A 24,073-nucleotide genomic window follows, 5' to 3' on the forward strand; every position below is an offset into this window, starting at 1 on the left:
GTGCAGTCCTCATGAAGTGCCATAATGACGAACGTTATCAAGTCAGGTCAAATGAAGAAAACGTTGAAAGTAAAAGTAATGAGGCAATTATGACCATAATTCAGTTGGACCCTGCTCTTAGAAATTTGAGTAAAGCCTCTTTTTCTTCCATTTCTTTCTTGCATTTTGACTTTTCTCCTCGTTTATCAAATATACACTTCTTTCTTATCTCCTTTAATTGCATTTTATGAAATTTATCCTTCTTTTTTCATTTTACCAATTTTTTTTTAAATTTGAAAAAAACAACTAAGTGCAATTAAGTCTGTTATTTAAATTTTTTCAATTTTTTTTTCAAATTTTAGGCTTAAATTGAAAATCCAAACAGGCAGCATGGGTCATTCTCTTCCTGACCTGTGCACGTGCATGTTCACGTGAGTTCTTATGAACATGCAAATGCGCCTACACCCGCAGAGACCCAATGAGTACTTGCAACGATTCAGGTGTATGCCAAGAGAAAATGTTTTTTTCGCCAACTTCTTTTTAAAAATATTTTAGTCATTAAAAATAGTTAACAAATACTTTTGGAAAGCGTGTTGACAAAATAGTTAAATATTTTCTATTTTATCCTTTTTTTACTTCTACATCATAGTATATATATATATATATATATATATATATATATTTCTACATCATAGTATATATATATATATATATATATATATATAATAATTTAATTTTTAATGAAAAAGTAAAAGTATAATTCAAAAAAGAATTATTGATATTCCCTTGAACTTAACACGTTACAATTAAATAGATACAAAATATTTAAATTAAAAAATAGAAATAGTGCTGAAATAGACCTTATGCATATTTAGAATAAATACTCCAAGAGGACATTGAAAAATAATAGAAACCAACCATTCTATCTATAAAATAAAAGAGAAATTACTTCCCATTTCTTAGCTTAAAACTTAAATTAAGTGGAGTAAATTTTTTAAGCCATTCGCATTTACACGAAAGATATAAATATTTTAGCGTGCATTTTCCTCTACATTCCAAGTCCCTTCAACTCAATTTGTTTTAATACTGGTATTCTCACAAAGGATGCTCCATGCATATCAAGTTTTCGTCGTGAACAGTAGGTGCACTGCAAGCAAGATTGCGATCTGTGAGCCAGCATTGATGGCAACATATAACAGCCACATCTATGTGGAGCAAAAGTAAAACTACTCCATGTTAAATGACATTGACTCTGCACCTGACCCTGCAGAGATCATTTGCGGAAAACCAAAATTGGTCTATTGAAACCAGTCTTGCTAAGTGTCAAACCGGAAGTGATGTCTTCTACTGTTCGAAATCCAATCTGGGTAAATTTAAACACCAGCCATTAGAATCTGAAAAAAATCATGATAAATTGGCAATGAAAAAATGCTGGTTACCAAAAGAGGAAGATAGTATTCCAAGAAATGTTGAACGCAAACCTTATCTAGTAATATTTCCTGAAATTGTTCTGGACGAATTGTAATATTACGGTAGTTGGCAGCAGTGGTCTGCATAATGGGAAAAAAAAATAATTCAATAGCCCTTCTTATTTTTAGCATTATCCAGCTAGGACTAAAGAAATTTAAAAACAGTAGTAAAATATCAGCAGATTCATAACGCATTAGTTGTTCTATTACAGAAGAAAATACAATTATATACATTCATTGAAGCTAAGGATTTGTTTATTTCAAGAAAACATTTTCCACTTTTAAAAATGATTCCAGATCATGCAGAGATTTTACAAGATGAATAGATCAAAGATAACTACGTAAACTTTGTAACCTTGCCAAAGTATGCATTCAAAGGTTTATAGTTTATACTTCCCAGCACCCCTTCAATAATATTAAGATGATAATCACAGAAATGAAGGCTAGCAAATTATCACCTCTGAGACACTACGATTGCTTTCGTATGACTTCCATGGTTGAGGTTCCACCACAAAAATGCCACCCTGCACAAAAGAAAGAATATGTTTTTACATATACAACAAAATATAATAACATCATGTGCATTATTAAATCAAAAAGTAAAGATTAAACCAATCTGGAAGAAAAAGAAAAGTAAAAAGTCTATGGAGTAGAGGGAGGTGATGGAACTTGAGAAAGGGAGTAGAAGAAAACATCCATGGCTACAAGGATAAAGAGAAAGGAAGGGTGGGAATAGATTTGCAGAAGAGATCATCTCACCATGAACAACTTATCTGACCAAATAGGTCCGAATATATCATGCGTTTTTTCAGTTCCTTTTGGAGCACTTATATATTCAGTGGTCAACACATCTAGTAGAAAGAAAAACCATAGGATGATGAAAGGAGATAATACTTACAGGTCGGAGCAGTTTCCAAATCTCTGAAAATAAAGTAATTAAGCCGTCATCTCCCCAATTTAGATGTATCCACTTTGTTACACTCAAACTACAAAGGAAAAGATAACTTGTATAATAACATAAGCAGCACATTGAAGACAATTCATAACAAGCGTATTCAGATAACGATGTTATAGAACAAGGGTTAAGTCAAAACCAACTTCAGAATGTCTTTCTTCACGCAGCTTAATAATTCAAAATGCAAGTCCTTGGTCGATAAAAGTAATGTGTAATCATGATTAAAAATGCAATATCAGAAATATCCAATCATTAAGAATAAAAAAGTACAATATGGACATATCCATTAGGATAGTGTAAAGATGTCACACATAGAATAGGAATATGGCCACAAAGTGTTTATTACAAGACTTGGGCAATCTTTCCCTTCAAGTTAGCTGGAGGCTGAATTATATTATTATCAGTATAGTGCCAGACATGGAAGTTGAATCAAGATTCAAATGGTGAACCGGAATGTCAATTCTCTGAATTGTGATTTTAACCGTATCATGAATGGCAAGATTCAGGATTAATAATAAAATGTGGTAGTCGATAAACTAACAAAGACATATGATAGAAGTACAAATTCATAATCAATAACTAAAAAAAAATCCTAAAACATATTGACCCCAAATTAAAATTATGGACCACACACAATATACAAATTAATATATTGTTTGATAAAACATGCATGATATTGGCATGACAAACTCGATGGATACCAGCATCTACAAAAAGAACCAAAACTGTGGTAGCATTTGATGGACCCGAATTGTCAGAAATTATTTTGAATATGGTGCCTACATTTAGGAGGAAGGAGGCAAAACCTGGAATCGCAGTAAACTTGCACCAAGGTCTGGGGTTGGCATGAGTTCAAATTCAGAAACAGACTCTTTTCATAAGAAAGGGTAAGACTGAGTACAATGACCGTTGCTCATAGCTTCGACAGTAAGAAGCTTTCTCACAACAGGGTCCTTCAAACTCTTTTCATAAGAAAGGGTAAGACTGAGTACAATGACCGTTGCTCATAGCTTCCACAGTAAGAAGCTTTCTCACAGCAGGGTCCTTCAGACTCTTTTCATAAGAAAGGGTAAGACTGAGTACAATGACCGTTGCTCATAGCTTCCACAGTAAGAAGCTTTCTCACAGCAGGGTCCTTTAGTATAGTTGACATTTACGAGGGAGGAATAATTTAAAGAGTTTAACCTATAAAATAAAATTTAATGACATGGTTGCTAATGAAATTCATGTTTAAAAAGAAAAAACGAGCATCGTATGAAATTTACAATTTCCAGGTCACACAAGCGAAAAAAAAAATCACCATCTTTAAGTAGTTGCTACTATACCAAAAGAAACGTATCAAAGAAAGGTATTAGAGTTGAGAAGAGGAAGGTCAAAGAAGAGTGGAAAGAAGTAAAAAAGAATGAGTTGAGAACATAAAATTTTATTCTTTTGGTCTTTTCAGAGCCAGTCAGTCGTGCATAACCTGATCCAGTCTGGTGTGCAAATCACAGCCTAGAGTCACATAATTCATCTAATGGTAATTTAGTGATACTTGGACCTCTGATTCATGGTTGGATTCAAGAATCACACCACAGTGATTTTTTTCAATGATTCATATTGCTAGCTACTTGAGTCAAAACATATTGCATCAAGAATCAAAAGATACTGGTAACAATGGACCACGTATCTAGTCTTGATATTGGGCAATCCACACATGTCCAATCATGCAAAATTACCCTTTAGTTATCCATTGGTGGATGTGAGTGGAGGGTGTTAGGATGTCTCACATTAACTAGGAATATAGCCAAAGCACTCCTAGCTCTTGAGATAACTTTTCGGTTTAGGATATGCCCAAACTATTTCCAATAAATAGCAACTATCCTGTGGAAGTCAATCCAAAAAAAGGACTAGAAAGTACAGAAATTCAAATTCAAACAAATTTGAACAGGACTTTTCCAATAGGGCATAAGACATGGCAAATTTCTACCTCCCTCAGTCCCTCACCTTAAAAGTTTTGGCCCAAAATATGTTTCAAGAAGTGAAACAAGGGGAAAAAACAACCAACTCAGCAACTTACCAAAGGATTGTATCATAGTTCTTTCCTGGTGGATGTCGACTCTGAACAAAATTTTCTCGTTTAAATGAAACTATAGTAAACAGATCAATTTGCTCTGGAGAAGAATGTTTCTCTGAAATCTCCTTCGTATCAACTCTAGACAATGCAGTGACTCTGTTGCCTGAATCATCAGCATGATCCTTGTCCTGAAGTTTGGAGGCTTTCACAGGTTTATTCCCAGAAGAGCTCAATCTAGCAGATTTTCTGAGATTCCAATATGCATCCTGAACTCGATCTAGCGCATTGAGCATAAAAAAATCAATTAAGAAAATTAGTGCTACCCAATTGGCAAGTTCAAAAGTAAAATAAGGAGTTTAAACTTAATACTACCTTTTGCTAAATTATGAATAAGATATTGACATGATTGAAAACAACTTATCGATAAGTATGCAATACTGACACCAGAAACAAAATTCAGAGCATCTTTACACTCTTTTTTCATTGAGATAGAGTTAAATCAATTTCTAATATAACTTTTATAAACTAACTGTTTCATTCTATGCTGATTTTAAATCATAAAAGTTACTTACTAGAGAAGTATACTGCCTATTAGCCACTTGTCAAGTTGCATATACAATACTACAAGGAGAATATAGCTTGAGTTGGTTTAAGTAACATAATTGTTAAACCCTATTCAATTCATAAATTGAGGCCGTAAGGAAATATTTTATGTTTCCATAGACTGTTTTCACTATAACTATAGAAAAAGAAATATTATTTTTACTGTTCATGACAGAACAACATCAATTAGAATTTCAAGAATTACACATTAGAATTATGTTATGCTCGGCATACGGAGTAAGAAAGAAACATATACAGAACAAAGCTGAATTTTAAGTTACAAAAAATACCTTTAGGCAATAGAAATTAAAATAGATAAGCATCTTACCAGAATCAATGTCAATTCCAAGAATGCTCCGGCAGCAAAACTTCTGTGCTGTGGGGGAAAAGCAATGAGCATGAAATGCAAATAGTTATTTACTTTACAGCAATATTCAGACTAATAGCTATTCGAATGATAGCTTACTTGAAGGCATAAATCATTGAAACAAAAAAAATGAAGGAAACAAGGAGAAAATTACCAATCTGTATAGTGATTATCCCGTTGTTGCAGCCAATATCAAGACACTCCTTCCCTTCAAACCATTCCTTTCTTAACACTTTCAATCGAGGATCTTCATCCGTGCCTTGATCAATCTGAAACAACATCAAATTAACAAAACATCGAACATGGACAACCTTAAACTCAATAAAACGCTAACAAATGAACGTGAAGAAGAATACTCGATATCCATAGTAACTCCTGTAGTTTCCGAATGGGAAAACTTGTTTCCGCTTTTTACTGCTCTGCTTTTGGGTTTCCATTGAATCGCCTCCTTCTCTTCTTCTCTTCTCTATGTTTTTCCCTCACCTGCAATAAAACCCTCCTCTATGATTTGGGGTTTAGAGGGTTGGCATTCTATAATGAACATTCAAAATTGATATTTCCTTCTGCCTAATTTACTTTCATAGAATGATGCCAAAGAGTGAAAAAATTAAAGTAAAAAGTATAATAAAAATTAACATTTAAATAAAAAATATAAATAAAATTCATTTATTTTTTATGATGTACGAAAATTAAAAGAAAAAAAGTAACTAACATTACCACCTTATTTTATTGTTACTGTAGGTTAGGAGATTTTTTTCTTTTCTTACTCTGAACTATCTGAACTATTTAGTTCAGTACAGTTTTCTTAAATTATTTTTATAGTAAACTATAAATTTTTATAATACAGTGTAGTATACTGCACTTTGTCCACTAAGTGTGTGAGTGCTTTACATAAGATGTGGAAAAATTGAGGTTGTTGGGCTATTTAAAAACATTTTAATCCTATAAAACGATTTATTAAAGTAAATATATATGGTATTTTATTAATATTAATACTGATTTTTTATTTAAGTAAAAAATCTTCTACCAACATCCCTTAAAAAGAAAACCTTATCTTTTTGTCAAAAAGCATAATTTATCTTTTCATAATCAAATTCTTTGAGAGAATTATTCCCTTTTAATGTAATTATTTTACAAACCGTCAAAACTACAAAACAAACTATAAGTTACACTAAATTATATTCTATTTATGTAAATACTTTTCTTAAAAATATAAACAAATTATGAAGGTTTTTTAAAATAGTATTTATTGAATAAAAATATTGAGTTAAAAATTAATCTTAAATGATAATTAATATGGTAACTTAAATTTATGTGAAAAAAATGTTATATATAGATATAATACAATATACCCAGTAAAAAAACAGTAAGTATGTAATGTCAAATTGAAGTTTGATTAGCAAAAGTTGATCCATCTTTCCTTAAATGTTTTTTTTATCAATCATGTCTTAACTACAACAATATCATCGTAATGCCTAAGTAAAATGGGTTGGTAATCATTTATTTCTTTTCTAGATTGATATAAGGAATTTCTCTCCTCTTTTTGTCTGTCTCAAATCTAAAAATCATTTCTGATTTAATTAATTCGCTCAGCGCACACTTATCATGTGCTAAACAAATAATCAACTGCATATCTTTTAACTGTCCATAATTCGCTAAGCGAATTGTTTTAATGGGCTAAGCGAATAATCATCTTTTTAGTTGAGCGATTTATAATGTTGGCTTAGCGAAAAACATCTGATAACACTCTATTTTGATATATAAATTCTTGTACAATTTATTATACACTTTTCTACTTCCTATTACAACTTTTTCTATGAAGATACACATTATTTCATGAATAAATACAAATTTTGAGTTAATTAATAAGTATCAAAACATGTATTTTTCATACTTATCAGATCTGATTATGGATTAATGCTTGGGTGAAATCTGGTGAAGATTGTTTATCTTAGTGCAGGTAGACCATGATGATCCAGAAAATCTTGCTCTTCTCAGGTTCAATGCGTTGTGGGAAGCTTATTATAGTCATGATTCTCTGCTAGTTTTCTCCACTAAGAGATCGCCTACTGTTTATGGAGATTTAAGAAAACAGAAACTTTTGTTGACTCTGATATCACTATAATGTCTGTGGGTACTGAGATTACATATGGTGAATCCATGGTACCCTATGATGGTTGGAAACAGTATCTAGATCATAAGTGGGACAGAAACGTGGTTTTTGAGGAAACAGCCAAGTTTCCTGAACTAACTATGCAAGTATGTAACTACCCTTGTAATCTTTTAATTATAAAAAATAAGATACTTATCAGAATTTTTATATGTTGAATATCATGCTCAGAGAATGGCCTTAAATGAATTTTGGTATTAGCTATTATATAGAAGCATTGGTATTCTTTTATCAACTTCTTTTCTTTGAAATTTCTGAAGTAACTGCAGTCAGAAACAAGATCAGCTTTTATTTGGAAAAAAGGGAAGTCTCAAATGTCGTCAAAGCTCTCTCAAAACGTCTGAGGGATGAGATTATAGTTCATAATAAACTTAATGGCAGAAATTTGTCTACTTCATTTGAAAGCTTTGCCTGCAACTTTTTTTTATAGGCGGGTAAGATTCGCTGCCATCCTTTCTCATTTGTAAAAACAAACAACTGATAAGTATACATAGATACCTAGTTGATTGGATTTGTCTTGATCTGATTTTTTATTGACATGCTACGATTTCATTGTATATTTATATTAATTTTTTTCTCTTTTCTAGTTAGATGTGAAAATGATTTATAGCAATGGTATTGCTTTGGATGTATTACCCCAAGCTGCTGGAAAAGGAAGGGCACTTGCTTTTCTACTTGAAAAACTAAATGTTGATGGACTTGGACCATGCAACACTCTTGTTTGTGGTGATTCTACTGTTTGTATTATCTGCAAATGTGATTGTACTGTGAAAAATGATCTTTCATTTCCTGAATTTGAAGGTCAGCAATGCATAGGAAGAATTGCTTCATTGGTATACAGAAAATGCAAGGAGCAATCCCCAAATCATTCAATTGAAAGATGTGCAGCTGGCATTCTGCAAGCCATCGGTGACTTCTCTCAATCCAACTGAAAGAATGTGTCTCCAAGAGATATTGAAGATTGCATGTCCAGCGGGAAAGTTCTTGGTCTTAGCCATGAAGTAGTGATGTTGTACATATTTTGTGAGAGATGGAGGTGTGGTGAAGTTGAGAATCCTAAGCAGTATATGCACAATTTGAAAGCAGTCTTTGTAAGTTTGATTCAATTGTAAGATTTTACTCAGCTGCAAATCCATATCTAAGCTTAATCAGAGCTGTATCTTTTGAGTACATGGACAATGAATGATATTTGGAATTGGAATACCTAGAACTGTTAAGAGTATTAAAAGAAACAAGACAGAAGTTTAAATTGCATGAGAAAAGACATGGTGGATTTGAAAAGACGTTGTTTTATCATAAATAGTGAAAGGAGAATCACAACACATGAGGTTTCTGTTGATATGGGATCTATGAAGTTTAGACTTTCATAACCCCATTTATTTTCAATCCCTTTATATGAAACCTGAAGGGTTTTTTATGTAGATTTTGTTAATCTGAAGAGGATCTGATGCTATTCTTTTCTCAATTTTCTTTTTTGTTTATTTTTAGCATTCTACAGGAAATTGTGTCCATCATTCAGGAGTTGACCACCTATGCACCAAGTTATAGGTACCTTAGAAAAAGGCTTTTGATGAAAAGAAGGATCAATACTATCGAGTGTAGGTTGACAGTGTATCTTTTGCAGAGGTTAGTTTGGGTTCGTGGCTGGTCAAATTCGACAAGTGGGAGATATCTGGTGAGATTTTTCTTAACTTTAATTCATTACTCTTAAGCTCTATTCTTCAATTGGCATCTTTATTTCTCTTGCTCAAACCACTTTTCCACCAATGTTGCCTATAGTTGAATCTCCCATTGAAATTTGCAAAGGTATTTTGTCCACTCTTTATTCTAACCTTTGTGCCTTTGCTCTAAACTGTGCAGGTTTATCCCCTTCCTATTTTTTAGTTGATTTCTTCTTTGAACTTTGTGTCCATTCTTAATTCTACAAGTGAAGCAATGACTAATCAGATTTATTAAAAAGCGATGCTTGCAAAGATGGCTGCTTTGGATGCTAACAAAACCATCATTAGGAGTCATTTTGTTTATACATTGAAGATCCTAGCAAAAACATCATTAGGAGTCATTTTGTTTATACATTGAAGATCACACTTGATGGTACATTTGATTGTTACAAAGGTTATTTGGTGGTGTTAGAATATTTACTCTATTTATCATGATTATATTGTGTCTAGGGTTACCCTATTTATCATGATTATATTGTGTTTAGAGTTATCCTATTTATCATGATTATATTGTGTCTATGTTACTCTATTTATCATGATTATATTGTGTCAATTTACTTTTATAAATAGAAGATTATGAGAGGGATCAATCAAGCCCTCTAGAATTACTTTATATTTTCAATCTCAAGTTGGTATTAGAGCAAGTTGTCTGAGACTCTTCCTACTCTGTCTTTGTTGTTGCCGGTGGCTAGTGCCGCCACCGGCGGCATTAAAAATTTCATCTTTTCTTAAATACCTAAATGAGCAGTCTTGTTCTGGTTTTTATCTAGACTTCAAACCCTAGTTGTTGCAAGCACCTGTCTGACATTGTTTGCCCTGTCTGGTGTTGTTTGTCGCTATCTGGCGCAGTTTTTCGTTGCCTAGCGTCGTTTGTCGTTGTCCACTTGGCACTATTTTTCCACTGTGTGGAGTTGTCTACATAAGTTTGTCACCATCAACCTCTATTTCCTGTCATTTTAACGTTGTCCGCTAATGTCGGCCACTGCCACAGTTTAGTCCGGCGACCAATGGATTTGGATCGCCTCCTTGAGCAATGGTCAACCTTGCCTGTGTCAAGGGCTAGTTCTCATCCAAGCACCGCCACACACGCCACATCTGTTCTACCTCCGCCACCGTTGCCGTATTGTTTTCTCTAGCGAAGTCAGGGGTTTTGTGAGCATCGAGGAGCGCGACCCATCCTTGTTGTCGCTGCCTCATTCTCCTTCACACGCACCGTCACGAACGACTTCTCTCTTATCAACTTCTGGTGCGTGTTTGTCACAAGTCACCTTCCCAATGTCAGAATCATAAAAATTCTTTGTTTCAACATTGTTCCTTAGCCTCTTTCATAATGTGTGTTTAACTTTGCATATTGTAGCAGTTGTTTTTGATGGCTTGTGTCATTTATTTACAAGTGTCCAAGGAGAGTCAGTGTTATTAGCTTGTTAACACAAGGAATTTCAAAACAAAGTCATAGGTTGAAGGTTCCTCATGGCATGAGGGGGAGTCTATTTCTGGCAAGATTAAGAATCTTAGTCAAACAATTTCATCAGTCTCTTGTGAGATCTATTTTTGGATCCTTTGATGAATAAAGGACACCATAATGATCTTCCCCCTTCACAATTTTTCTTGACGCCACTTCGTCACTTTTTTCTTCAATCATTATTGGTCACTTTCTCCTTGGGCCCGAGTCTAGTTTGTTTAGCCCGTAGTTCTTTTGATATAGTGTTAAGTATCTTTGGGGGTAGTCTAGCATAAAACCTTTGGACCTCCAACCTATTTTTGGCCTTTAATGTCATCATATGTCTCAATTTGTTCCTCTAATATGTCATCCTTACAGTTCTCAACACAGTCCAATCATGGTTCCTAGTGGTGCTTTGATGTATAAAAGAGACCATTGTGACATTTCACCTTCACAGTTTCCGTCAATCGCCGTGAGGGGAGTATGTTCGGTCACTACAGACCCCCATCAATCAATGATGGCAGTTTAGTCCTGTAGTATGTTTTTGTCCACTACAGGCCCCATCCTTACTTGATGGCAATTTAGTCCCTGTAGGCTCTATCAATCAGTGATGACAATTTAGTCCCTGCAGGCCCCATCAATCAGTAACGAAAATTTAGTCCCTGCAGTAAGGGGGAGTATGTTTCCAGCCACTAGTCAGAGGCCCCAACTAGTCATAAATGACAGTCCCTGCTTTCAGCCACTGCAAGCCCCAATTAGTCAGAGATGGCAGTCCTTGTAATTTTGTCGCTTTTAGCCACTGTAGGCCCTAACTAGTCAAAGATAGTCGTACCTACATTTTTGTCACTTTTAGCCATGCAGACCCCATCCTTATTTGAGGGCAATCCAATCTCTACAGTTTGTCGTTGTCTACCACTCAGCATTTACTTTTGATGGAAATCAACTTTGTCAAAGTCACCCTACTTGAAGGTTCATGGTGCTAGATGAAGTTTTGTGGTTGTCCAATATTATTCTCCATAAGCTTATGAGGAGTCTCTTTTGGTTACGCTAGTTTGTGACTCCAATTTGGTTTACAGACATTCTCTCTCGATGGTCTGAAGCATATGTGCATCTTGTTCGGAGCCAAAGTTACCACGTCTACTGTCTAGACATTTTAGACAAGTTGATTTGGTTGGATTGAGTTTATTTATTCCAAGCTTGGCACATACAATTTGTATGCTCCAGCTTGAAGGGGAATGTTAGAATATTTATCCTATTTATCATGATTATATTGTGTTTAGGGTTACCTTATTTATCATGATTATATTGTGTCTAGGGTTACCCTATTTATCATGATTATATTGTGTCTAGAGTTACCCTATTTATCATGATTATATTGTGTCTATGTTACCCTATTTATCATGATTATATTGTGTTAATTTATTTTTATAAATAGAAGATTATGAAAGGGATCAATCAAGCCCTCTAAAATTATTTAATAGTTTTAATCTCAAGTGGTGGCTTAGAGTTATACTTATATTTTTGGCCTAGATTACAGTGGCACTTTTTTCTCTTATTCAGTACTCCTTTTTCTTGTGTTGTTATTGATGGACGAGAGGTTGATGCTACCACATGATTTTCACACTATTTGGTCATTGTTGATTTATTTATTTAATAACTAATATTATTATGTCTTTCTTGATTCCATGACTTTGGAAAAAATATTTAGCCATGGCAAGGGAAATCGTGGTGCAACAGAAATCAGATGCTGTTATCCCAGTGACAACAATGTCACCACCTGAAGGAAACACTACATTTATTGATGACACAACTTGGTGTGTGGCTGGTCTTGGTGCTTCTCAAAATGACTTGCAGAATGCTTTTCATTGAGCCTGTGGACTTGGAATGACAAATTACAAAATCATCTAACCATTATCAAACTCGAGAGTTTACGTAAACTCATGAGAGCTTATCAAACTCGAGAGTTTACGTAAACTCATGAGAGCTTATCAAACTCGAGAGTTTACGTAAACTCATCAGAGCTTAGTAAACTTGACTTATATTCGTAAACTCATAAGATTATATTTTACATGAAAAGAAAATATAAATTTATAGAAATATTTTTCATAAAAATATTATTCATAGAAATATTGTAAAAAATAAATTGAAATATCAAAGTCTCTATATCTAATCATCTGATAATGACATTATCATCTCCATCATTATTTTTCCAAAACATTTTTTTAATAAGTTAATCAAATTGGATTAACTTATTAAGTGACTATCGGACCGGGTCGAATCGGATCGAGTCGAATTATCCATTTTCACATGTCTACCTAAAACTATATATTCACTTCTCAAAATAATCTCCTGCAAATAATTCATTGAGAGGGATTTGCTTCCATTGTTTGGAAAGCGGAACCAAACAGTTTGAATATGGTGAAGATAAGCAGAAAAAGAGGAAGAAAAACCAAACAGTCTGAATCGATGGCGAGGGAGAAGATACAGAAGATCAGCAGAAAAAGAGGAAGAGAAGAGGAGAAAGACAGACTGAGTGACTTGCCTGATGCTGTTCTGCAAAACATCATGGATTTCATGAACACAAGAGACGTCGTTCGAACCTGTGTCTTGTCTAAACGATGGAAGAACCTCTGGAAACATGTCACCACTCTATCTTTCTCTTCCTTGGGAAAGGTTCGCTTTTACAACAAGTTTGTACCTCAATTTCTGGCAAATCGAGATGCTTCTACCTCCCTGATCGATCTCAACATTGAGGTTTACGGTTTCAATGCGCCAAAACTCCTCACGGGGATAGCAAGATATGCTGCACAGCACAATGCCCAGCACTTGAACATCACCACACAGTACAATTTCAGAGACATCCCCACTTCTTTTCTTCCTTTGATGTTTTCCTGTCACTCTTTGACATCTCTTGTTCTTGGCACCTGTGTCGGTGATCCTCCCACGAAACTTCCAAAATCCCTGCTTTTACCAACCCTAAAAACCTTGCATCTCTCTAATGTTAGATTTGACGCCATTGATCGTCACTGCGTTGAACCTTTTTCAGCCTGTAGCGTGTTGAATACTTTGACCATGGAAGGCTACTCCTTTTGCAATGATGCAGACACCTTCTGCATAACTAATTCTAGCCTTTCCATTTTGAAGATCAGTAATTCGTTTGTGTACAACATCTACCCGCGCAACTATAAACACAAAATTATACTTTCTACTTCAAATCTTGCTTCGATCACAATCGGGGATAACATCATCTTCAGTGATGACCAACTCACCTCTACGTGTGATCTTCCTTTTCTTGAAGAAGTTAACGTTAAGATTCTTTCTCTTCCCATGAATTATTCAGTTGTAGCAGGGTGGTTGCAAGTGCTCTCCCATGTAAAAAGATTGACACTCTCCTTTCGGAGCCTTCATGTAATTTGCTTTCATGCGTTTATTATCTTTTTATTCTGCCAGTACTTGGATTACAAATTATTCTGTAATGGGTCTAACTATTCAGTTTGATTGTGTAGGAACTACAAAATCTTGATACGATGGAAATTCAATCTCCATGCTTTGATCGATTGGAGTCGTTGAAGACAGTAATAGTGACTCCTCCGCTTAGAGTATTGGACGAAGAAGTGGACGAAGAAGTGAACATAATGGTACGACACTTGCTTCAGACTCGACAAGCACCACAATTTCTGTCTGTCATGAATTCCAGAAAGTTGGAACTGCACTGCTGAAATTTTTACTTCCTTATTTTTAGGGTTATTCTATTGTTATTGTCTCATTTCTATCGTTTTCTGGAACTGTTTTCTTATTTGACTTCAGTACACGAAAAGTTTAAGAAACCATCGTATGTGTGGGATTAATGCATTTAAATCATACAGTGTTTTTGTTCTTTTAACCGTAGGTGGGGTTTTTTATATTTATGAAAATATATTTATGTTTCGCTTTTAATATATGAAATTTAAAAAATGTGTTCTTGAGTGATGCAGAAACAAAATCTGCAATAGGGGCATTACAAGAACAAATCTTTTATAATGCTAATATGAATAAATAATAATTATATTACAAATAGAATATATATAAATATATTATCGTCTTAACTATATAAATATATATTATTTATTAATTTATATTTATAGATTATGTACATGTTCGTATTATCGTTGAATTAACTCGAATTGAGATATTTCTTATATTTAATATTATCTTAAATTATGAATAATTTTTTTTTTGTTATTATTATTACTATTATTTGTTATTTGTTATTGTATAGTATAACAGACTATATCTGATATTTAATTGATTTTGGAGAATGCAATAACTAGTTTTCTAAGGTAAATTTGTAAATCCTGAGTTACCTGTATCATCCCGTTGTGTAATTTTTTTTTCTCTTTTAATTGTAAAAGAAAAAATTTCTTTCTTGCTCTATCCTTCAAATGAATAATTGAAATTGATTTTCGGGTGAAATATATACGATGGTATCCCAAAATTTAAGATCGTATCCAAAATTTCGTTCAGATTGCAGAATTAATTATTACGATACGAACTAATAATATACTAATTATTGTTATTATTATTGCCCTAACCGTAACAACAACGACCTACTAACTACAATGATAATTTAGTCACATGTTGCAATTGTAATTCAATGATCAATATTAATAATTATTTTTATTTATAAAATAAAATAAAATAGAAAAAGAAAGAATATTAAATAAAACATGACACGGGCAGTTAACTTCGATTTGTATTCAAAATTAAAAATGTCTATGGGAAGAATGCAATGAATTTTCTGACTCAAATTTAATAGCTTACATAAGTAAAAAAAAATTATTTCATGGTGTTTTTTTATTAATAAAGTGATAAAAAACCGTTCTTTTTTTAAATAAAAAAAATAATATCTAGATTATAAAAACACAAAACTAATATCAAAATATAAACAAATATAAGTTGTTTCATTTTTTTTTCTAAAACCTATTCAATATTATAATATCTCTTGATAAAATTGCTTACAAGACGAACTTAAGTTTAATTAATGGGTCTATAAACTTTAGATTAGTTTTTGAACATCAAATCTATTATCGAGTTAAACTCCGAATACATAGACCCCAACCTCAAGCCGAAGTGTTTGAGGCATAAAGGCTAAAAAAGCGATTAAACCCATCATGAATACTTCTTTGCCAAACTTTTTCACTTGTTCTAACTAGTTCTTTTCTTTTATCAGTTTTAAATTTGGTATCCGTCTTTTTGCACGTAATTGTTTTAGCTTTCACTCTATTGCTCCACTTTCTTTCATATCATCCTTAAGACCAACATCATAATTTATTACCTCATTTATTTTACCTACAAAATAAACAATGGTATGCTCCTAGCTGAGTTAATATGTTGGTTTTTAAGTCAATCTGATATGACTATTTTTATGTCAATCTATAACATGTTTCCAATTGAGTTGGTATGTCACTTTTTAAATCAAACTATGACATGTTTTCAATCGAGCTGGTATGTCGATTTTAAGTCATTTCCAATTGAACTGGTAAGTCGATTTTTAAATTAGGTGATAATCTACTCCCAACTAAGCTAATTTCCAAAAAAATATTATTTAGTACCAATATATATTTATTAAATTAATTGTATAATTATGTTTAAAAATAAATTTTAATAAAATTATTATGAGTGGACATTAATAGAGACAACAATAAAAAAATTAACAAAAAAAGACAATTAAATGAAACTTAAAATTTCATGCAAAGTGCATAATAAACTCCTCGTCTACAATGGACTTGTTTCATACCCGTCTATGGACTGAACGCTTTACTGTTTTGGTGAATGGATCAATCTTAAAAAGTCAATCACTTTCACAATTTAATGTAATTTTGTCCAAACAAAAAAAACATTCAACAAAAAATAAAATTGTTTTAAATGTGTTTAACATGGGAGGACTATCCTACTAAAACGATTTTTTCAAGCATTAATTGTTAACACAATTGTAGCACATTTGTAGTTTAATCCGGAGTGAACGAACCGGTTTGCCACCCCTATCCTTGTGGAGAAGATTCTTTCTAAAATTCTACAGTTGTCCGACCACTTTTCACTTTAACCGCTCTCTGAACCGCCTAGTAATTTCTTTAACTCATTTCAGATTAATTAAATTAAAATGCTAAAAGATTTGTAGAGACATTCATCAATTCCTGTATTTACACTTAACTAGTTTAAATAATGAGTTACTACAAATGCAACTCTTCATATATATATATATGCCAAAAAAGGTTTATCAAGCTACTAAGCATAAAGAAATTACGATTATTTCTCATACTATGCGTAATGGCGCAGGGGATATTTTTGCCATAAAATATTTCAAACCAAAAGCCCCTATATAATCGTACCACATCTCAACTCCGTAATTTCGGACTTTTAAGATCATATTCATTGGTACGAATGAAATATTAAGAGGGGCCGAAAAATGCTTTATCATATACACAGCACAAATCTTTTAAGCATACATTTCGGATTATAAAACTACATTATAATCATTTGAATACATTTGCCTACAGTCGCATACATAGGTAACTTTACTCAAGGTAAATGCTACTGGTACTTTGATAGCATTCCAGCAATGCAATCGACTCATCAAATTCTGAGTGCACGTCAGGGTGCTGCTTCCCTGTGTTCACAATTTCCATTTACTCAACCTGGGAAGTACTTGATACATCAGAATTTTAAAAGAACATATCAAACAATATAAGCTTGGCCACGTACGTCTGGAACACCAACCTCACGGAAATGGATGGTGCCTGGGAATAATCTTCACAATCCCTGCAAAATATTATTTTATATTTCAACATAATTTTGTTCGTTGCTTGTACCACAAGATGGAGATCTTGAATTACGAAGATTTAATATAGAGATTAAGCTTGCATATGAAATCTGCAAGTTCATAGTTTCCATTCACCACATGAATGCACTTTATCTGACACAGTTGGTCTATGGCTAAATCAAGGAACACAAATTATTCAGGAACAGAAAGAAGCATTTAGACTGAACTAGAACAAAGGGGGAGAGGGGTCATAGAAGTTCCAAGTGTCATCTAGTTAAGAATGGAATACAGTTCAATTGAAACCAAATCTTGTTTAGGCTATGAAAATTAGCTGTTCCTTCAGATACATGGCCCCTTTGCAGAGATTTTTGTTGGGAGATTCGTACACACAAGTACCAAAAATAATGGAAATAGGTTATGTCCATTGATTAAAAAAATTAATTTGGCACCTTACAGAAATGACGGATAGGATCAAAGAAAAAAGATATGTATGTTCCTCAATAGACCTTCACCAACCAACATTCAAATTACAAGCAACTCTAGTTTCAAGCAAGTTACCAAGCTCTCCTAGTCCTAAAGCAATGGAAATTCAATGCAAATCTTCCCTCTTTTAAACTTGATCACAATCAAAGCCCACCAAACAAACCTTTCCACAAGTTTCAGAACACCAGAGGATCATATAATAACTTGTATCATATATACAAGAATATGGTGTCTTGGGAGCTTTGAATTGAAGTTAGCAAACTGCTAGACAAAAAAACCCATATCAGCACCACAAGCTATGCAAACTTTACTGGTAGATGACATTTTTCACGAGTTCAACAATAAATAGAACAAATACAGTTGTAGCTGTAATTCAAAAATTTGATTACCAATTGGGCCAGCAAGACGATTCAAGAGTCTTAAATTGAAGCACCAGTACTAGGTAGTCTTGTCTCCTGTTGAAGTCAGTGACTACTTCCATTAACATATGAATCACATTGACACATCCGCTCAGTCATACTGGTATGTATGGCAATGGCAATATTTACATGATCTCTCACCTAGTTTCTGCGTGTGGTTATGCTGAATTATTTATCAGAAGTAGCAGCATCATGGAGTCTGCCAAATTTCATCCTTCAGACAATATTGATTGGAAAAAGAAGACCTGCAAAAATAAAAATCACGAACAGATAATTGAGCAATCCAACAGTTAAACTTAACAGCTACCACAGCAACATGAAATATACATCAGTTTAAATAAGACTATTGTTCACTTCATCCCAGGAATGACAGTATAAATTAACCTAGGAAAGTGACAAATTTGTGCTACCTACAAGCATAGCAGTGTTTCATGAGCATCATAGATGTATTATAAAAATGAATTGACGCCATATAATTTGTAAATGTCGACAAAAATAAAAGATAATCTGAAGCAGGAAATATCTTTATTCCAACTACTGTTAACTATGTTCAATTATTCCAACAATGCCATTCCAGTCTTTCAACTACTGCCAATTCTATAAAACTACAATTTTTTACAGTGGCAGGATATTGTAGTGTTTCTCCTTTGTTTTTTCAATAACTTTAAGAGTTCAAGAGAAAATGAGAAGTTCCAAATGATGATGAAGCACAAATCTTGATTGATATTTAGTTACAACATCCTCTTATTCATATAAGTTATAAATAGATGCCAAAGCACCAATAACTACCTTTGCTAACCCAAAAGAGATCATTATTTCAGTGATCCTTCAGCCATAATGCTTGCTTCAGTATCAGAATAACTTACACTTTCGATAACCTGGTGAATAACAAGAAAGTGCAACTAACAATCATGAAAGGCAAATCATGTGATCACGAGGAAGGAAGTTGAATGAAATACTTGACATGAAAACGATTGATAAAGATGAAACTCTTTCAGATCATATAAATCTTTCTCATGCTAAGAAATTTTACGTATGGATGATTCCTAACATTATGTGTGGGCATTTAAAATTGCAATGTACCATTTTGATTATATACAAAAAAAATAACCAGGAAAAAAATAAATGAGAAGCAAAGACTAAAATACTGTTATCAAAGATATCCAAATAAAAGAAACAGAAAATACATTTGCAATTTATAATATTGACAAACAATTTTCAAGTTTTAAAACAAACTCTGTTGCCACATATATCATCAAGTAACATGTTGGAGTAACTCGGCTACTTCACACATTAATTTTACATGAAAACATTAATACATAATATTGCTGTGTGCCAAATTTGACATCTATGTACAGCACAGGGGCCAAGCCTGGGAAGTCTGTTTAATACCGCACAATCATTTGTAGTCACCTCAGGAAAGAAGCAAACTAAATGGCCTCAAAATAGGAGCTACGCAATCTGTCGATTTTCTAGCACATCTGCAGTCTCCACGAATGCACTTCAATATTGTTGACCAAACACTTGAGAAAATATGTATAGAATCTTCTTTAAAGCTTCATACTGGAAATACAACAAAATACAAATGGTCAAGGATAAGTATTACACAATAAATTTCACGGCATAGAAAGAAAAAAGATAGATAATCACCATATTTGGCATTCATTTAGCAGAAGACGTGTGCTGCAGAGATGACATCCAGCTACTTGAAGGGCCAATTTTACTGCCTTGCCCGTGTCCAGGGTTGGAAGCTTCAGCAGACAAAGATAGCTTCAAGGAGTTCCTTATAGAAGTACTAGCAGGAGAGTATGAAGCAGCGGGTATATTTGCTTCTCCATAAATCTACAAAAAATAATTGAATAATAATTGCTAAACAGTGATTGGTTCAATATTAGATATAAGAGTATGCAATCACAGAATTGTGAACAAAGCCAAAAAATTGAAAATCTATAAGATGGCTTACATTTTTGTCAAGTGGATTCTCATAGCTCACATTTTTACCCCCTGGTGATTTAAACTGGATTTTAACACCAGAACCGGCAGCATCGCCTGCTCTGTTCCGCTCCATAACATGCCCTGAATATATATTAAGACATGCCATTCAGGTAATAATAAAAAACAAAAAGCAGAAATCTAAATGCTAATTTGTCCATAATCCTAGACTTAATAAAGTACAGTTCTCATTGACATACATAAAAGGATTCAACCAACCTTGATGGTGGTCAATATTCATTGGAATTGCTCGACTGTTACTTGCTCCTGGAACTGGCTGTGATGACATAATATAAATTAGTTAGGAGCACAGGAAGACTGTAGTTGCAAAACCATCATTGACCCTCTTCCTCTGCCTCAGATACAGGAAGAACATGTCCCAAAATTCAAATGCTTACAGATAGTGGAGGGAGCACTGCACTCTTTTGAGATTGCTGATACTTTAAAATGGTCCAATCAAAAACGTAATCAAATTCATAGCCTGACAAACAAAGAAAAGTATAATCATAACGTAGCCATATTTACTTAGTATTTTATAAATAAGTATTAACGCTTACGTTTTGTATCACAAAGTAATACATAAAAAATCAATATCAATGTCAGCCATTTTAGTTTTCTTATTTCCTATCCCTCTCTCTACACCTAAAACCTTATAATTTCAACAATTTCCTCGTATTTTAATTTAGCAAAAAATAATACCCTTTCCCCTTGGTCTCCTAGTAAGACATCTTGTTGAATCCCAACTAAAATGCAACAATATGTCCAAGACCAAGAATATTTTTTCAAAAGCATATCAACACAATTGTGCAATTTATTCAATTTTATATTACACAAAATATTAAAATAATGCTCACCTTCTCGAGCAAATAGGTCCCGAAATAGGCGCTTTAAGAATCCATAATCAGGTCGCTGATCAAATGTCAAAGAGTGGCAGTAATGGAAGTACGAAGCAAACTCTACGGGATGAGTTTTGCAAAGTACCTTAGGAAAATAACAAACAAATAAGCATACCATTATCTTTGGGGAGGGGAGGCGGGTTGTTCTTCACAAGACTGATAGTCCAAACTTACCTCAATAGGAGTTGAAACTTTCTTCTGACATATTTTATCATACTTTTGTTTCTTCGTAGCAGCCTTTAGACCTTGCCAAGGAAGGCTAGACAGAAATATAGTCATTTAATAGTCAGGATTTTCATCGTATCATTCCAACAATTAAAGATTACACACACAAAAAACACTTTTAGAAGAAAAGGAGAGAAGAATACTGTACCTTCCTCTGAGGTAATACAAAAGTACATATCCTAGAGATTCCAAATCATCCCGCCGACTTTGCTCTGCAAAATAACAAATATGACAAATGAAAAACAAAAGAAATTTATTTAGGCTGAAAAGTTTGATAAATTATTCTAACTTCAAACTTACCAATCCCAAGATGAGTATTACAACTTGCATATCGGGCTGTGCCGGTTAAGTTTTTGTTCTCCCTGCATGTTTGTATTGTTAGTATAACTCCAGAGTATTTCCCGTGGATCAGAAGAAATAAGATACAGAGAAAAATAACAGAAATTTCCAAACGAAAAATATAATATTAATGTAAACCAACTAATAGATAGGTTGGAATATCAAAATAATTTAAAACCACACAAAGGAAAATTACATGATATAAATGTTGAATCAAAAATAGATAAAAAAAATGAGCTAAGTAACAGAGAATCCTATAAAAGCACCTGTAAGGGATGTGGCGATTGGTACCCGATTCCCGGTATCGTTTTGCAAGCCCAAAATCAATTATGTAAACCTGAAAAAGACAGTACAGTTACACACATATATAAAACCTAAATAAATACCAACAAATAATTTAAGGGCAAGTTCGACGTGCTACACAAGAAAAGAGCAATAATATGAGTAGTTACCTGGTTGGCCTTCCGACCAAGTCCCATGAGAAAGTTATCGGGTTTAATATCCCTATGCAGAAATCCTTTAGAATGCACATATTCTATCCTAGTGATCTGTCCAAAAGAAGAAAACAAAGAAGTCAATACTTAATATCAAATGTAATTAGAGTCAATCATATAAGAAGATGCAAGAAAGTAACTTCGTGGCAAATTTTCTAATCTACACCAAAGTAAACTGCAATACTAACAGGAAAATGAAGAAAGCATGACTGAAGGGTCAGGAAAGGAGGGCGGGAGTTCAATTCAGCTAACACAGACAGGAAATTTATCGAGTCCAATTGAGGCAGAATAATGTTCAGATACTTTCGATTTAAAGATCCACTTTGGTGAATATGTGTAGGAACAAATTTTACCGTCAAAAGATTACAGACTAACTTACCATTTGATCAGCCAACATTAACACTGTCTTCAATGAAAACTTCCTTCCACAATACACAAAAAGATCTTCAAGACTCGGCCCAAGCAAGTCAAGAACAAGCACATTTTCCTCCCCGTCTATGCCAGACCATTTTATGTTCGGAATTCCACCTGCATGCAAAAGCGTGGCAACATCCAAATTGAATTCACCAACCTCCTGATACACTCCATCTCTAAATAACACCGATAAGAAAAAGTTTAAAATTGAAAAATGCATACTTCCTCCTTGAAGAATATTGTAGAGCTTTGCCTCGTAAAGAAGTTGCGGATGCTTCGTTTTTCTATTCTCCTGCAACACACGAGAGAACAATTGTGTATCCCAACACACAGTAAAATTCAATTTCAGCGGATTGAAAACCTAACTGGTAGCCGCCATCAATCAAAACAACACAAGTCAATTCATGCATGGTAATCAGACACATAAATTCGCACATGCAACTTCAATCAGACAATAGCGCTTGCAAAATAGAATAGAGCCGGAAACAAACAGAAAATGCCCAAACAAATAACAATACGCAGAGTCTTACGATCTTGACGGCGACGATCTCGAAGGTGTCAATATGCGTCGCTGCAACAAAAAAAAGCGAAACCGAAAGCGAGAGATGAGAACAGAGAAACTTCTACTCAACGGTAATTATGAAATCAATAGGACAAGAGAGAAAGAGAGAGGACTAACCGAGGTAGATTTCGCCGAAGGATCCACTTCCGATCTTGCGGCCGAGCTTGTACTTGCGGCCAACGATGCGTTCCATGTTGAGAAGGTTCAAGAAGCGATTCAGAGTATGATTTGGGAATCGGAGTGGTTGCTGCTTGTCCCTTCGGAAGAGAAACCGAAGCCACAAAGCCGATAGAAAGCAAGAGGGCGGAAGGGTATTTGTAGACAAAATAAAGAATAGAGGAGGCAAGGGTATTTGTGTCCTTTGATTGAGTTATTAGCATGTTCGCGAGGATTGCCTAGGTGTTGTGGTGGCTTTCTTTTATCTCCTTTTGACTGCCGAGTACTGTATCATACGTGGACGTGCTGCTGCTGCGCGAATACCACCTTTCCGTGGTGGGGTCACACTAACTTCTACCCTACCCCCTCAATTTGTTTTATTGTAATTTGGATAATCTATACTCATATATAATATATTTAAACAAATAGTTAATGTTTTAACGGTTTTTGGGTCATTTGTAAATTTTTTTTGCTTAGATTATTTTATTGTGGTGTAATTTATGTGCAGACTTTATTATAAAAATCAATTAATA

General features: G+C 33.8%; 3 protein-coding genes and 1 pseudogene across 24 annotated transcripts; 2 read left to right on the forward strand and 2 right to left on the reverse strand.

Moving 5' to 3' along the window:
* Positions 1–906: 906 nt before the first annotated feature.
* Positions 907–5,982, reverse strand: LOC108346354 (probable RNA methyltransferase At5g51130). 3 transcript variants are annotated; one of them, XM_017585426.2, is made up of 9 exons: positions 5,786–5,981; positions 5,584–5,698; positions 5,391–5,438; positions 4,463–4,736; positions 2,347–2,434; positions 1,907–1,972; positions 1,461–1,529; positions 1,238–1,342; positions 907–1,126 (listed from the first exon to the last, which is right to left on the reverse strand). In XM_017585426.2, exons 1-8 carry the CDS (start codon positions 5,864–5,866, stop codon positions 1,253–1,255), a joined length of 831 nt encoding a protein of 276 aa, XP_017440915.1. In that variant the 5' UTR covers positions 5,867–5,981; the 3' UTR covers positions 907–1,126; positions 1,238–1,252. The 3 variants fall into 3 exon arrangements, with proteins under 3 accessions (XP_017440915.1, XP_017440914.1, XP_052727506.1); XM_017585425.2 differs by having other exon boundaries at positions 907–1,342; XM_052871546.1 differs by lacking the exon at positions 907–1,126 and having other exon boundaries at positions 1,243–1,373; positions 5,786–5,982.
* Positions 5,983–6,913: 931 nt separating this feature from the next.
* On the forward strand, positions 6,914–8,711 carry LOC108346564 (sucrose-phosphatase 1-like; annotated as a pseudogene).
* Positions 8,712–13,227: 4,516 nt separating this feature from the next.
* Positions 13,228–14,480, forward strand: LOC108346563 (putative F-box/FBD/LRR-repeat protein At1g78760). The gene is made up of 2 exons (XM_017585633.1): positions 13,228–14,169; positions 14,268–14,480. The coding sequence occupies exons 1-2, from the start codon at positions 13,228–13,230 to the stop codon at positions 14,478–14,480; spliced, it is 1,155 nt and encodes a 384-aa protein (XP_017441122.1).
* Positions 14,481–17,061: 2,581 nt separating this feature from the next.
* On the reverse strand, positions 17,062–23,772 carry LOC108347438 (casein kinase 1-like protein 3). Of its 20 annotated transcripts, none has more exons than XR_008248926.1 (21): positions 23,502–23,772; positions 23,353–23,393; positions 23,045–23,114; positions 22,788–22,936; positions 22,367–22,462; positions 22,181–22,251; positions 21,876–21,937; positions 21,724–21,787; positions 21,525–21,609; positions 21,309–21,435; positions 20,853–20,935; positions 20,674–20,731; positions 20,426–20,538; positions 20,113–20,304; positions 19,855–20,025; positions 19,252–19,340; positions 18,604–18,707; positions 18,433–18,498; positions 18,207–18,304; positions 17,518–17,559; positions 17,062–17,407 (listed from the first exon to the last, which is right to left on the reverse strand). XR_008248926.1 is itself a non-coding variant. In XM_017586672.2 (15 exons), exons 1-14 carry the CDS (start codon positions 23,575–23,577, stop codon positions 20,125–20,127), a joined length of 1,275 nt encoding a protein of 424 aa, XP_017442161.1. In that variant the 5' UTR covers positions 23,578–23,772; the 3' UTR covers positions 19,631–20,025; positions 20,113–20,124. The 20 variants fall into 20 exon arrangements, 1 of the variants encoding a protein (XP_017442161.1); XR_008248921.1 differs by having other exon boundaries at positions 17,062–17,435; XR_008248925.1 differs by having other exon boundaries at positions 17,503–17,559.
* Positions 23,773–24,073: the final 301 nt, after the last annotated feature.

The sequence above is a fragment of the Vigna angularis genome, chromosome 1 (assembly GCF_016808095.1).
Source record: "Vigna angularis cultivar LongXiaoDou No.4 chromosome 1, ASM1680809v1, whole genome shotgun sequence".
NCBI classification, from domain to species: Eukaryota; Viridiplantae; Streptophyta; class Magnoliopsida; order Fabales; family Fabaceae; genus Vigna; species Vigna angularis.

What these genes read in the sequence shown, in the direction of transcription:
- LOC108346354 (XM_017585426.2), bottom strand. Translation starts at nt 5,866, where the DNA reads ATGGAAACCCAAAAGCAGAGCAGTAAAAAGCGGAAACAAGTTTTCCCA. An exon ending in GATAATCACTATACAGATTG is followed by an intron (nt 5,439 to 5,583) that starts GTAATTTTCTCC and finishes TTTCCCCCACAG; the next exon opens with CACAGAAGTTTTGCTGCCGG. An exon ending in AGGAAATATTACTAGATAAG is followed by an intron (nt 1,343 to 1,460) that starts GTTTGCGTTCAA and finishes AAATTTACCCAG; the next exon opens with ATTGGATTTCGAACAGTAGA.
- LOC108346563 (XM_017585633.1), top strand. Translation starts at nt 13,228, where the DNA reads ATGGCGAGGGAGAAGATACAGAAGATCAGCAGAAAAAGAGGAAGAGAA. An exon ending in TCTCCTTTCGGAGCCTTCAT is followed by an intron (nt 14,170 to 14,267) that starts GTAATTTGCTTT and finishes TTGATTGTGTAG; the next exon opens with GAACTACAAAATCTTGATAC.
- LOC108347438 (XM_017586672.2), bottom strand. Translation starts at nt 23,577, where the DNA reads ATGGAACGCATCGTTGGCCGCAAGTACAAGCTCGGCCGCAAGATCGGA. An exon ending in TAATGTTGGCTGATCAAATG is followed by an intron (nt 22,463 to 22,787) that starts GTAAGTTAGTCT and finishes TCTTTTGGACAG; the next exon opens with ATCACTAGGATAGAATATGT. An exon ending in AATCGCCACATCCCTTACAG is followed by an intron (nt 21,938 to 22,180) that starts GTGCTTTTATAG and finishes ACAAACATGCAG; the next exon opens with GGAGAACAAAAACTTAACCG.